Source organism: Nelumbo nucifera, chromosome 2 (assembly GCF_055504915.1).
Source record: "Nelumbo nucifera cultivar China Antique chromosome 2, China Antique-T2T, whole genome shotgun sequence".
NCBI lineage: Eukaryota > Viridiplantae > Streptophyta > Magnoliopsida > Proteales > Nelumbonaceae > Nelumbo > Nelumbo nucifera.
Window position 1 is genome coordinate 45,448,892 of NC_142650.1, and position 14,658 is coordinate 45,463,549.

General features: G+C 40.5%; 1 protein-coding gene across 1 annotated transcript; it reads right to left on the reverse strand.

Moving 5' to 3' along the window:
• Positions 1–2,347: 2,347 nt before the first annotated feature.
• Positions 2,348–7,613, reverse strand: LOC104602613 (auxin response factor 18-like). The gene is made up of 5 exons (XM_010266365.3): positions 6,501–7,613; positions 5,110–6,301; positions 3,181–4,103; positions 2,997–3,062; positions 2,348–2,705 (listed from the first exon to the last, which is right to left on the reverse strand). The coding sequence occupies exons 2-5, from the start codon at positions 6,229–6,231 to the stop codon at positions 2,624–2,626; spliced, it is 2,193 nt and encodes a 730-aa protein (XP_010264667.1). The 5' UTR covers positions 6,232–6,301; positions 6,501–7,613; the 3' UTR covers positions 2,348–2,623.
• Positions 7,614–14,658: the final 7,045 nt, after the last annotated feature.

Below are 14,658 nucleotides of genomic sequence, written 5' to 3' on the forward strand. Positions count from 1 at the left end.
CTTTGTCATCTAATAATAAGTAGGAGTTGGATTTATATAGTTAGGACTGTGAGAGGGCAAGGGTTGAGAAGAAGAAGAAATAAGGGGTCAGCTTATATTCCTTTAAAATTAATTATAATGTGGGAGAAGTGAAAACAAGGGTATACAGTTGTGCGTTGGAAAAGAGTCTCTATATTAACTCCCTCTCTCCCTGCCGCTGCATGTCTCCATTTGTTGTCTTCTTCTTTGTAGTTTGGTACTGCGCTTTTGACTGCCTAGCTAATAAACTGAACAACCCAACTAATTCTTCGACTACTTGTCCACTGCACCATCATTAATAGAATGCCTTATTTTTCATTTACCACCCTCGTATGTTCTGACGATGATGATGATTAATTTCTTTATTATTAAATATAGTTTGGTTGGCCTTGGCCACATCACAGATCACACACACACACACACTTGCATGTTCATGGGGTCCAACAAGGGCGGGCATTGCGTTGCGATTGAGCCGTCCGGCTCCCACTCACCCTCTTCCCTGCTCTTTTTGTATTAAATATAATATTCTCATTCAACATGTGCAACGTGGCCCATCTCTGGGTGGGTGTGGCTGTGTGTTTCTCCTCAGACGCATTCTCAGTCTCAGATGGAAGCTACCACGGTTAGGTTAAACCATCTTTCTACAAAGAGAGAGAGAGAGAGAGAGAGAAAGCGCTATACTATATATGAATTTCTGAAGAGGACGAAAGATTCAATAAATAAATTATAAAATGGAGGGGTTTTGGTATGGGAAAAAGATGGCAATGTTTGGGTTGGGTTGCGGACTTGCGGTTCGGTTTCGGTGGGTGTTGAAACTTGAAACTTGACAAATGGGGGCATTGGAGAGAGAGAGAGCGCGACTGTTCTTTTCCCTTTCTCTTTCTCTAGTGACTGGTGTGGTGAGTTGTGAGTGAGGGTGTGTGTGCAGGCGTGCAGCAGTCAACCGGATGAAGAGGGCCCGGCCACCAAAGCGGCGCAACATTTGCACTCGCTGACGCAGGCCTCACGTGATTCTTCATTACACTTTTGTGGGTCCCGCTATTCACGTGGGGGAATGTGTATGTGTTCCTCCTCATCAGTCATCAGTCATCAGTCATCAGTCTTCCCTCCCCCCAACTCTCTCTCTCTCTCTCTCTGTTTGTCTGTCTGTCTCAACTCTACTCTCAACTCTCAAAGTCACAACTCGATCAGAAACGCCACATTAGGAGGAATCAGGGAGGGAATCATGAGGATCCCTCCCTCCCGACACTGCAATCTGCAAGCAGAGGCAGGCATCATAGCCGACCGTATGACCCAACCTCCCATGCAGAGTCTCTTTAATTTAATTTAACAATCCCGATAATTAACTCCAACTCCACATAGACAAAAACAGCTTCTGTCCATTGCCACGAGGATCCTCCTTAGGAAATAGGTATGAAACTTCCCTCCTCGTCTCTTCTCCCCCCCTTTTCTTGTTTGATGCTCCTCATGCTTCCTCTGCTACATCAACATCTCTTTTATTTATTTATTCCTCCATGCTGTGGCACTCTCTCACCATCCACAGAAAGAGCGACAATCTCGCCCAGGTTGTTGTTGATCTCCTCCGTCTTTCATGTTTTTTTTAGGAGAAAATCATTCAACTGTCTATTAAGGGAATGCCCAAAATATACCAAAAAACAGGTCAAAGACTCGAAACATCCCGAATATGACAATTATTAGTACCCGCGTTTGGTTTTGACTACTCTGGTAGTCTGGTACATAACAACTTTTTTTTTAGTGAACAAAAACACATTACGTAAGTCTATTAATTTGGATTATGATTTATCGATGGCTCGTTTAATCTCATACCTGTATTTGTATTATTTACCATTAAAGCATATCCCAACGCATCTCAGACATTAAACACTAGTCCCGAGCTTGTATTTGTGATTACTTAGCAAAATGTTGTTAATTGACCAGCTTTATTGTTTATAGGTTAGGATCGGGAGGATGATCGATCACAAAAAGTGAACTAATTACCCGGCAAGAGCGGGCGCGTAGAAATCCACGAGTCGTTACTTGATAGAAAACTGAATTTCAAGCAAACTCCGAGAGGGAGGATTCTTGGGATTCAAAATCCCTAAAACATGCAATGGAACAAAGACTACTGCAAAGCCAAGCTGCAGGGGGTTGAATAAACCAACAATTCTGTTATCATGTCTCTTCTTAAAATAAAAAGAAGAAACTTCCCAGAAAGCATTCAGCTCCTTTTTACTTCCACTCTCCGAAAGAAACCAATATATACCGTGGAGCCTTCTTGTTATGGCAGGGCGTTCAACTGCTTTAATGAGTAAACATGATAACAATTCTATTTTTAAAAATGAAGTGAAACAGTCATGTATTTAGAAATTACCAGTCAAGACGGTGAGGAATGTGTGTCCACTCTCCACTCCTATATATATATATATATATATATATATATATATATATTGAAATGATCTCCGCGTCCACCGAAAAAATGAAAAAAAATTTGCACTGTGACTCATCAAAACAAAATCTTCAGTACCCAAATTTGAGATCTCTCTTCTACCCCCCCACAGAAAAAAAAAGACCTCTCTTTTAAGGACAGGACCAACTTTTTCCTATCTCAAGCAAATATGCTTAACGGGCCTGTCTTATTAGATGCGTTTAGTCCATTTTCAGCATTCTGCAATCCTGTGATCCATGCCCTGCAAAAAGATTTTAGACTTGTATTTGTACAAATTCTCTGAATGAAACTGGATAAATAAGATGAACAAATTTGCACATTGAGGTTTTGACATTAACAAAGACCGGAAACTCAGAGCCTTTTCTCAACTAGAAAAAAGAAGCTTCCTTTAGAAGGGTTTTCACTCTCAGATATCAACATTTTTTCCCTCACAATTCCGAAAAAGAACAAAATAGGTTAGCATTTGGAACAAAATGGTCACGGACTGTACATTTAACTAGTGAGGTTTTATTTTTTTTACTTTTCACTCTACCTTCCCAAATTGTCGCTGCCCGAATCCATTAGAATTGTCAGCCTTCTTGCTGTTTTCATGAACTCACTGCAATGCCACAGGGAAAAGATTGAAATGTCAGACTCTCCTAAAAAAAGATGGACATGTCATCAGACTTCTAAATAGTGCAGGACTTTGGAATATTTTAAGATGGTAGGTTTCTAACCTGAAGGGTTCATCCCCAGTGTGTTTTACTGCACCTGATGCATCTCGGTAGAACACATGGCTCAGCATCTCTGATCTTTCTATGCCAAACATGTTGGCCAGCCTTCTGTATAGCTCTTCATATGACCCCAGAACTGATAAGTCAAGAGTCCGACCTACATCCTCTGACTCCATGAATACCTTACAGTGGCCAGTTTCCAAACTTAGATCAGTTGTAGGCCGATCTTTGTACCATGGAAACCCTTGGCATGAATTATCAGCTAGGCCCTGTTGATTAAGGGCAGATGCAGAACCATCAGAGAAGTTTGCTGTCTTGTCCAGGTTCCCATCCGATGAGCTGTTTCCTGTAAGAACTGGTGAGACCATGTCTCCAGAGCAGCTAAGAGAGATTTGCTGCTCGGTAAGTATTGGTTGTCCAAAGAGCAAGAATTGGGGCGACTTTGCACTGTCAGATTTCTTTGAACTCTGTGTGGAACTCCCCATGGTAAGCAAGCAAGATATGTTCTCAGTGCTGTTAGGGTTGCCCTTGACGAGGCTGAGGCTATTGGGAATTCTAGACGGTGGGGTAGTGTTGTTATCAAGCCGCTGGAAACTGGCAGGAAACAGCCCTGACTGCAGTTTGTTGAGGTGGAGATCTGATAAAGATATACCGAATTGAGCATGCCTGGCTCCCTGTATGCCTGCAGGAGTGCTGTCTGATAAACAACACATGGGGCCGCTGCTGGGCCCGAGGGGGTTTCCTGAAAAAGGAGGAATCGGAAATTGACCATCTAGGGGAAAATCTGGGTGTTGTGGGAGCCGCAATTTCTTCCTTGGGGGTGAGAAGGGTGAAAGATGAATGGCTGGCATATTGGACACCAATTCTACCAGCCAAGGACTGACACGCTTCACATTTTGCAGCAAATCAGGTTCATCCCATGTTACCTGTAATATAAATTTTTAGTAAGAATGGTCCTAGAAACGACAAGACTCAGGAGTAGCAATATTAACCATTAGCTTTTATCTTACACCTATAGGCTATAGATACCACAAACATCAATAGACCATGCTTTTAAACAACTGAGAAACAGGGTACAACAATCAAAAACATGTTATGGTAAGTTTTCCTTGGCTACCCATAAATTGCTCAATTTACTAAGTAGGACTACCAGCACAATCAGATACTGGGATCTCTTCCATGATTGAATTGATTTTAGATTAGGAAACCCATGTAACAAGACCCAATGTTCTCTGTACCCGGATAACAGAGCTGTTAATATGGTAAAAAGTGGTGTGTCCTTCAATTGGGTTGCAAGATAACAGTTGTGGGCTACACGTATAAAATATATTCATCAAAAGCAACAACAAAAACAGAAGAAGCGGCTTAAGGACCTTAACAATCAATTAGAGGCTGCAAGGATCTGCATGGCACTCATGTAGAATACCATGCATCCTATAGATTCCCCGGTGAAGGCAAACCATGCCAATCATAAAATAAAGCCATTGCAGGGTCTGGGCCTCTGGGGAGAGACAGCCTTACCCCTGGCAATACACAGAGAGGCTGTTTCCAAGATTTGAACCCTGGTCACCCAGGTTACAATAGGTGATGCCTCAGAAGTTGGGATCATAAACAAATAGTGTCACTAATGGCCTTAAACAAAATTGCTCAAAGTAAAAATTGAGCTAAAAGGGAAAGGCCATTTCTTGCACTGAAGTTTATCCTATGAATTATAAGACAAGTTTTGGTCCTCCAAAACAAGCAATTAACATTAGAAGAATAGCCAGATGGCCTAAATGCCAAAACCACAATCCGCTAGTCTCAAAACAGGGCAAAGATAAAGCACTGATAATGCTTCAGAATTAGAGAAAAAAGGGATGCGAATAAGAGAAAAGAAACAATCACACTTCTATATATATAAAAAAAAAACACACAGATGAACAGATACTGCACCTGAAGCAGCCTCCAAGGTGAATTAGGCCAATGGATGGGGTCAGCAACCTGAACAGAAGATATAGTTCCCATGAACCAACTTATCCGTGAAGAATCCTCAGTCTCAAATGCCATCTTGAACCTCATCCCTGAGCACCACTGGATCCTCATTGCTGCCCTTACGGCTGATGCCTTCACTACAAACTCTGGTGTGCTTGCTCGTGGGTAGTAAACAACCTCAAAGGGTTGCCCGTTGGCAGCTAGAGTTGCTGCCTCTGTAACAGATTCAGGCCTCACTCTCCCCCTTGCCCTCAAACCCCCACCGGAGTTTGAATTCCCGCCGTTAGGATTTCTCATTAGCTTGTTTTCATCCTCCCTCAAGAAGACAGAAAAACCCCCATATGGGGAGACGCAGTTTCCAGCAGCTGGGTTCCACCCAGATGGGGATTCAGGTCCACCACCGACACCTCTCTTTGCCCTTCGGATTCCAACACAGAGTTCACCATTCTCTGCTCTTAAGAACACAATGGAATCCCCCGCAATGAGCTTCTTCTGGTTCACGAAGGTACTCCATCCTGTTGTTAGGAGATGACGGCGTGGGGTACCTCTATATATATGCCGGAATTTCCAAACCTCGCCATGAACATCCTTGGCGATGACAGTTTGGACGGGAGGATCCGCAGAATAGTCAAGGCGAGGAAAGATTGTCTCTGCACAGTACCGAGGAACAGAGAAACCTCCACCATTATTGGCATCAGATTGCGTTAAAGTTTTTGCGAAAGACGCAGGCTTCTCTGGAACCTCAGATCCATTGCTCCCAAGAACTCCATCGTCATCGTACTCAGGTTCGTTGTTCCTAAGGGGTACCAACCTTATCTTTGCGTAAACCTCGTCGGTCTCAGGGTCCGCCATGTATTTCACTGCGGCCACCCTGCAGAGGATGAGCGCCGGGATCCTTTGGGAATTTCCAAAATCCACGTTCCCATGAGCATGCTCCGACTGGCCCTGAGGGAAGTAGAAGACCTTGGAGTTGACCGGTGGCATCTGCACCATCCCTCCGGCGCAGGCATGCCAGAGTTGAGAATCCAGGCACTTCTCCGTTTCCTTAACTGGTTCTTTCATGGAATCGGTGAATGTGATCATTGCATTCAAGATGATAACAGCAATCTTCAATGCATAAAATACTTTCTTGATGCCTATTTCTCAAGGAAGCCTGTAAATAAGAAAGAATAAATGTACGTATTTAGGGATAAACAACCATAAACGGGAAATTGAAAAAAAAAAAAAAAGAAACACACGCAGAGCCAGAGCTGGAGGGGGAGATAGACAGAGAGCGCTATAACTATAAAGCAGAAGAGTTGATTTTTTTTTTTTTAACTGAACAAAGAGGCAGAGAGATTTAAATCTCTTACCTTTCTCTCATGCGAGAAATTCCAGCAAGATAATACTAATCAAAAGAATTTTCACCGAAACAGAGATGAAAGGATAACTTTGCAGAGAAATCTATACGGAAAGAATACAGATAAGCCTCTTCTCTTCAAAAGCAAAAGCCCAGAATGATAAAAAGAGACAGATGCTCAAAAAGCTTTCCGGACCTTTCAGGCTCCAAGTCCTACGGCTCTATTCGGCTTCTTCACCATTTCAACCTATCTTCAGTGTTACACAAAAGCAAAGCTAATTTTTCACCAAGTAACGCCTTTTGAGCTTCTTCTGACTCCTTTAACAGCCCAGACCGTACATTTACTCTCTACGTTCAAATTTCCGGTCTCAGAATTTCAAAGATTTGCATATAACAAAACCCTAACTTCAGGCTCGCTTGACTGGAATCCCAAGAGATTTCACGCGGCAGAACTTCCGCGAACAGGGGTTCATAAACCTTCCGTGCTATTCAACGAGATTCAAAACAGAAACCTCACTTGGACTTGCAAAAAGGCAAGATCTACTGAGAACTTTGCAGAAATCCATGTTTGTCAGAGATTTCCCCCCGGTAATTCTAGCAATCTGAGTGCTACGCTAACGAACCCTCGTTTAACAGTGGATTACAAGACCCCCCCGAATGCATCCACCCTGCGAGCAAAAACTGTCGTTCCGTACGATCCTCCTTCAATGGGTTTCACACGTCAGAAGGCTGAAGCCTGAAGGCAGCCGTCCATGTTCCATAATTGAGCAGTGCTTGAGAGAAAAAATAGAGCTGTGAGAGGAAGAAGATTCCAACGGTTGGAGTGAAAACCTCACTTCACCTCCAGACCTCCTCCTCCCCTTGTTCTTCCTCTTTGTTTACGGGCTTTCTGATTGAACTCACGAAAGCGGCTTCACACCTGAAGCTTTGGCACCGACCGGATTTCAGCAGAAACCATAAAGAAAATTCCACAACATTTCATCCGCATCGACGCTTTTTCGATCATAAAATTACAAAACAAAAGCTAAGATCGATCAGGTCTCTCCTACCTGATTTTCATTCTTATCTGTTACTTGAGATCTGAAGAAAATTCTCTCTTTTTATCTCCCCCCTCTCCCCCTCGCGCAAGTGAACAAAGAAAACAACAAACAGAAATATCAGAAGGTAGCACAGAATTTAAATTAAACTAAAATAATAAGGAAAAAGAACAAAACAAGGAATTAGTTAATTATTAATTAATTAAGTATTAAATAGGTAATTAGCCATTCTCAACAAAAGCCAAGGCAAAGGTCTTCGCTGTTTGAACTGGGGACAGTATCTCGCGATATATTGAAAATATCGCCAGGTGCGAGGCGAAACAGAGCAACGTGAAAATTTGTTCATGGACTGCTGTAGACTCCGAAGTAGTTTGTTTTTAACTTTTTTTAATCAGTAAAATAAGTAGTAGAAATTAGAAATTACAGAAGCGCTTAACCACAGTAAAAAAAAAAACAAAAAATTTCCTGCCTGGCTATCCTGCTTCTTGTTAGTTGCGACGATTCAGGTAACCATGGTTAAAACTAACTATGATCAACTACAGTATTTTGTTTTTACTATACTCGTCTCAAACTCAAACTCAAGTATCTAACCCATGTTTTAACTCTAGTTTGTTGGTTTTCCTGGTTATACTTTTTCCATACTTTTTGGTCGGGGGGCGACGAAGACGATATACTGCGGAATCAGTCGCAACTAGAAACGTAGGCCCCATGCACCAACAACAGAAGATTCTAATCGGATGGGTATTTAATGAGGACTACGATTCTCACTATGAACAGTACGCTGGGGTGATACATCATCCGTATCTTATCCACAGGTGTACGCCACCACGGCCCAATGCTAATGCATGGGAAGACCACCAATCAAGATCCAAGCCGCCTCGCTCAATGAATCAAAAGTATCAAAACTGGTTAAAGCCAAGCCAGAGTTTCATGATTCATCCACAAGGCAAGGAAATAAAGAAGGCAAAGCCTCTTGGCCTTTTGGGTGATGCATTAAATACAACATCCACGTGCATGATAATAAAAGAATAAATCTGGATATTACGTGGACTAACTGCATACTCAAGAGGTTTCTATTTGTTGGGACTGCCACTGCAACCAATCGGGTTGGGTTTGAGCTGGATGGATCAGCTTTGAAACCCGGATAATTTTGATTTTGGTTGTCTATATTTTAATTGGATCAATTTGTTTTGCTTTGAGAAACAGGGGCCCGTTGGGCAAAATACAAGATCTAACATGCTGCAATTAATTCATGTGAAAATCTATGATGCGGAGAAGATGAGAGTTTTGACCAATCAAAACTCATTTTTCATGAACATGTTTATGATTCAAATTTATTGATCAGTTTGTTTTTCAGATATCGTGTCTTATAAAAAAAATGGTCCAATAGGTTGGTTAGATCAACCCAAACCCAGGAAAAGAAATAAAACAGATTAGGAATGGTTGGAAGGACGAATCAAGGATTACTAACTATTTATAACTTATGGATAGATCATCATGGCAGATGGTTAGACTCATTTAAGAATGTAGAGGAGGTGGTTGGTTGGTTTAGTTAGTTAGTTAGTTAGATATTGATAAGAATTGTGGAATGTTGCCTATAAATAATGTTATTTAATTTTAAATGGCCCGATGGGATGGATTGGGTTGTTTGAGCCAATTGGTCGGACCGGGGAGGCCGAGCCACCGGGTTAGTATGAGGAGATGGGGAGTGAAGGAGATTGATGGAAGAAAAAATTATAAGAATAATAATAATAATAATAAAGATGAAGATGATGATGCAGATGGGTGATCTTCAATTCAATGCATGGATCCTCTCAGGCTTTGGAAATGGGAAGGAATAGGCGGACAATCTAACATATGCAGTTTTAGGGACGATAAAACGCTGAGAACACGAACACTAAAGTGAAAAAAAACCTTGGGTGGGGGATTCTGGGACAACCAAGCTAGAGAGTGAGACATATTATCTAAACAATTCAAACAAGACATTCCTAACAGTACTGGAGTGAGTGTGTACCATACAGAAAGAGACAGACCCTAGAGAGAGATTTGGCAGGCATGCAGCAAGGAAAACAGAGAGCCACGTCGACCCCAAGTGTTTGGACCTCTTGTATCCAAACAACATCACAACCGGACATCTCTCATTTAATGTAAGATTGATCCACTTGGGTTGAAGCCAACCCCCACCCACAATGTCTGTATAAAGCTAAATTGTCCCGGGGTTGTCCTTCAAGTGGTCCAGCAAAACCAACCCCTCCATATGCATTTTTCTTTATCTTTATTAGTTTAATTTGGGAATAAATAATAAAAAAAAAGAAAAAAACAGTGATGTTTTGTAGAACTATTATTGCCTTATAGATGAATTCTCTTATTGAGTGCTTGTAAGTAGGTAGGGCACTCAGTTTTTAACTTTTGCGGTGTTATAAATGTATATACTCGAGTGATTACAAAATAGCATGTTCCAGTGACAAATTACGGCCATCCCTTCTACTATGATTCATTCCCATTTCAGTGTAACTTTGACACCACCGAAAGGGATTTGTCATTTGTGGCCAAAACACCAAGGTAATGTGATTTCAGATGAAACAACCCGCTTCAACTTTCAATAAATTTTCTATCAAAGAATGGAATGATCGGTTTGGGAGATAGACTATGCCCAAAACCCGAGTCGCTTGAACAAGACATTTATGAATCCAAATCCGTCCATTAGAAAAAACAAATTACTACCGTCTGAGTGTAAGCTCGAAAACAACAACAAACTATTGATTCTCGCACATATATAGTATAATCTTTCTTATTCCCAATGTACCCTCTACACACAAAGTTATATATACATAAGAAGACAAAAGTGCCCTGTGTCTGGACACGTGTAAGAGGAATATGAGGAGTAAATCTCCAATTCTATTTGCCACATATATTGTATGATAAGCACCTTGGATTTATTAGAGTATATATGTTTGATTGCAGGAATCAATTTGTCTATTCTGATTTATAAAATTGCCACATCAGTTGACTAAATCATGTGAAGTTCCATTTAAGCAGATTACTTCCTCAAAATTAGTAGAGGAATTGGTTAGTATTGATTTTTAGTGATTTACGATTGATGCCAAATACTCCAGGAGATGACTTCCAGAAATGGGGTGAATTTCGAATCAATTTTTGACATGTTCATGTTAATAATGTGTAAACTTTCCTTTATTTTCTTCTTTTGATAATTGCATGTTTTCTACACAAGTTGTTTCATAGTATTTCTACCAAAACACGTATTTTCTTTTAAGAAATTAGAGGAACGGATGTGTCGATTCCTATTTATAAAATTGTCATATTAATTATTTGATTATCTAAGTATGCATTTGGCATCAATACTATTTCTTTATTAAAACGGTACCACATTAGTGCCATATCTGAAATCTATTTTTCAAAAAATGCTTGATATTTGATTAGCCGTAATTTTTTTTATTATATCATACCTTGGAAATGGGGAAAGATGTGGTAAGAAAAAATGTCCATTTTGGTGTTTCTTGCTTTTTTTACTATTGCTACCTACAGTATATTCACCTTACATTGAAAAATGACTATATATCAATAACAATTCTAGTACCAAATAAAAAATCTGATAAAACATTTTCTGAGAAAGCGTATCGTCTATACAGCATTGTTTTTGTAAAAGTATTTTACTTTCATAAAAGTATTTTTTGTAAATTTATTTTTATAGAAGTGTTTTTGTAAAAGTGCTTTCGCACAAGTAAACATTTATGGCAATAGTTTTGTAGTCAAAGTTTTCTCAAATAATGAAAATAAACAAGATAGGGCATGGTTATTTTTCATGTTGTAGGCTACTCAATTTTTGTGCTTATTGGACTGATTTTTCATTCTGAAAAGAGTGTGTCCATGACAAGAATTTTGTAATCGAACACTCTAATGTTATTAATTTTTATCTATTCTTACCTAAAATAAACAAGAATTAAAAGAATGAGGCCCAGAACAATGAATCAAACATGGCCTAATTTATCAACATTGTTTCCACTAAAATGGAGAAAATATTGGTGATTCACCAAACCCCTCAAGTTCACAAATTCTTGACAGGCTGATCAGTTGCCATATCAGCAGGAACACTACAATTTTACTGACGTGGCAATTATTTTTCCCCAAACCCTTGTGATATCATTCTATTGTTGATCGAGGAAATCGATTTCTTCAACTTTACACCTATTAAATGAATTCCATCAGCATCGGATGTAATAATTTACTATTAAGCGTGCCACCCACCCATTGTTTGAAGTTTGAACTTTGGAGTTTGGATGATACATCCCTTGCTTCTGCCTCTCTTTAATTTAATGGGGTAATAGTAACGCTGGCAACTTACTGGGGTGGCAGAAGAATCTGTTCAAAGGAATAAGCCCTTTTAAATTTTGTACTGGGACACACTATCAGACTTTGTTCTTCCTCGTTTTTTTCTGGCTGACTCCACAAAGTAGGGCCCAACCCGTGAGATGGGGGATTCATGTCTAGCTGCAACACTGGAACCAAAATCAACTTTTTTTTTTTTAATATGAAGAGACAAGCGGATTTCTTTTATTTATTTATTTTTCACAAGACCATTAAAATTGGGCCCAAAATGACGCTGGGCTTTAATTTTGGCTCCGAAAATGACAGTCGAACTGAAAGGCATGTAAGGTGACAATTCTGTTGCATTTCCTTTCCCTGAAGTCGTCTCCTCCCTTTTAACCGGGATTGCTATCATGCGCCCAAAGGTTCCATATACCCAGCCTCATTGGAGTTGGGGAATTGGGATCTCTCTCTCCCCTACAGTCTTCTCTCTCTCTCTGTGTCTGACCCTCTGGAATGGCACACGCAACTTAACAGCTACAAGACAACCAAGTAGCAGACCTTGATCGTACACGTTGACTGCTGTGTGACATGGCAACACGAAAACATCCCACGTGTTAAGGATTGAATGGGGTTATGACGTCGAAACCAAACGCATATGTCGTCGGTGGCGCTGATGGAACAAGTCACTGTGGCTGAGGCTGAGCCCACCGCATTCCGAATACTGCTGCTGCTTCCCCGAATCTCTGTCGCTAATGCCTAATGCCTAATGGGACTTGTACTGTACAGAAGGCATCAGAATGGTGAGAGTTTACTCAGACCCCGTCAGCCAGTGTCAGCCTAATCCACAGCGCGGTCGAGGCAGACTGGGTGGAAGTGGAACCCTCGACCTCCAGGGTTTCAACTTTCAATGCTTCCTCCCCTCTTCAGTCTTCAATCTTCACTGAGCGGAGATACTGCCCTCGACCTCGTGTCTTAATATATCCTTGATTGCTTGATACAACTGTGGGCTTCATATCTCAATATCAAGGCCATCGGTTGGAATCTGATTGGGCCCTTTCGATATTCTCATATTCTTATTCCTACTTTTTAGTTTCTTCCCTTTTGGCCCAATTACCCTCTAATCAATACATACTAGCTCGTTGGCCGTTGCATATTGTGGATTTGTGGTGTGGGGCAACGACACTGAGCTGGTATAGATAATCAAAATATACAATATATGTTGGTGCCTGTCATACGATAAGTATTAATCTTTTTAATTTACTGAAATGCCATTATATAAATATTAACATCCCCCTTTTAATATATGCATTTGTGAATTTATCAAACTGAATGAATAAACAAAATTAAAAATATTGATGGTTAGAAACTCTGGATATGTGTGATAGGGTCTCAATACTTTGATTTGAACGTTGGAATGTAGAGATCATGACCATGGTCATGGTATTGCCATTTGCCACTATATTAATTAAACACAGGTTGAGCTAGAAATGATGGGCCTTGTGGTGGGCTTAGCATTTTCCGTTTAATAATTCCATATTAGCTGGACCTTTGTCTACATTTTCCATTTCCCACTGGATGTGTTTGTGTGAGAGGTAAAGGTACAAAAAGGAATTGAATGAATGAATGAATGATGGAATTAGCTTGATTAGTAGAGGCACCAAAGAAAAGAGCCCCCACCAAATGACCAACCCATTACCTAGCCCTTGTGTTGCGATCCACATCGATAGTATGGGATGTTCTTGTAGGGTATATATGTATTTGAGTTTCCTCTCTCTAACAATTAGTTTTTAGGGGGTGAATTTTTCTAAAGCACGCAACACCTTGAGTCTTTGCCTTTTTCTGATTTCATATGACTAGTGACTTTCCCACTTCCAAAACCCTGTTACACACACACACACTTAAGGATGTCGGTTTCCTTTCACTAATAATCTTCCCTTCCTTTTTCATTATTTTCCTGCTTCCTTATTATTATATGATGTTTATTTTAATTACGAAAACATTAATCTCCCTATAATTAAATAATCCATGGGAGAGAGGCCACTCATACATACAGTCATATTAAAGGTCCACAGTTCACATGATCATAGATATATAAAAAATAATCAAAATAACAACATAAAATTATATTAAAAGTCATACATTCATAGTAGCCCCTACCTACCTTTGTGCCGTAAGCGTGGGAAGATATAAATCACTTCTTATCATCATACTATTGATCACATAAAAAAATTATTATTTAATTAACATGTGCAATATTACTAAATTAATAGAACCAGTTTTTTTTTTTTTTTTTTGTTGAGTTAAAAAGAAAATTAAGGTGGGGAATGGGGATTAGAGAGGTTAGGGGGGGGTGGGTGGGTGGGTTTGGGTAGACGGTATTGTAGACAGGTCGCGTGTGAAGTGTGGAGGGTGGTACGGGTTGGGTCTGCCGTCTGCGAAGCAACAAAGATTCCAAAAAACGTCAGCCAAACGTGTGATATGTACTTTTTAGTCTAGTTGGGGGAGGGGTGGTCCCCAACCCTAAAAACACAATAAATGTGCCACGTGTCAACGCGAAGCATACGCGGCTCTGGTGCCGCTTTGACGGCCGCGGCCGGCGCGGTCGCTTCTTGTTTTTGCTTCCAAGTTACAACTTCTCTCTCTCTCTCTACTAAAGTCTCCTCCACCTCCACGGTTCTTTTGTTCCCTCTCCCAGTGGTCAAAACGGTAACCCCGATTCCTTTTATTGTTGGTTCTTTTACTGGTCGGTCCTCTCTGAAAGGGAACTGAAAACTGATTGCTCTTCTCTAAAATATGCCAATGCTA

Excerpts from the sequence above, each read along its gene's own strand:
- LOC104602613 (XM_010266365.3), bottom strand. The coding sequence starts at position 6,231 with ATGATCACATTCACCGATTCCATGAAAGAACCAGTTAAGGAAACGGAG. Across the intron at positions 4,104-5,109 it reads CACCTTGGAGGCTGCTTCAG|GTAACATGGGATGAACCTGA; the intron begins GTGCAGTATCTG and ends TTTATATTACAG. Across the intron at positions 3,063-3,180 it reads ACTGGGGATGAACCCTTCAG|TGAGTTCATGAAAACAGCAA; the intron begins GTTAGAAACCTA and ends GTGGCATTGCAG.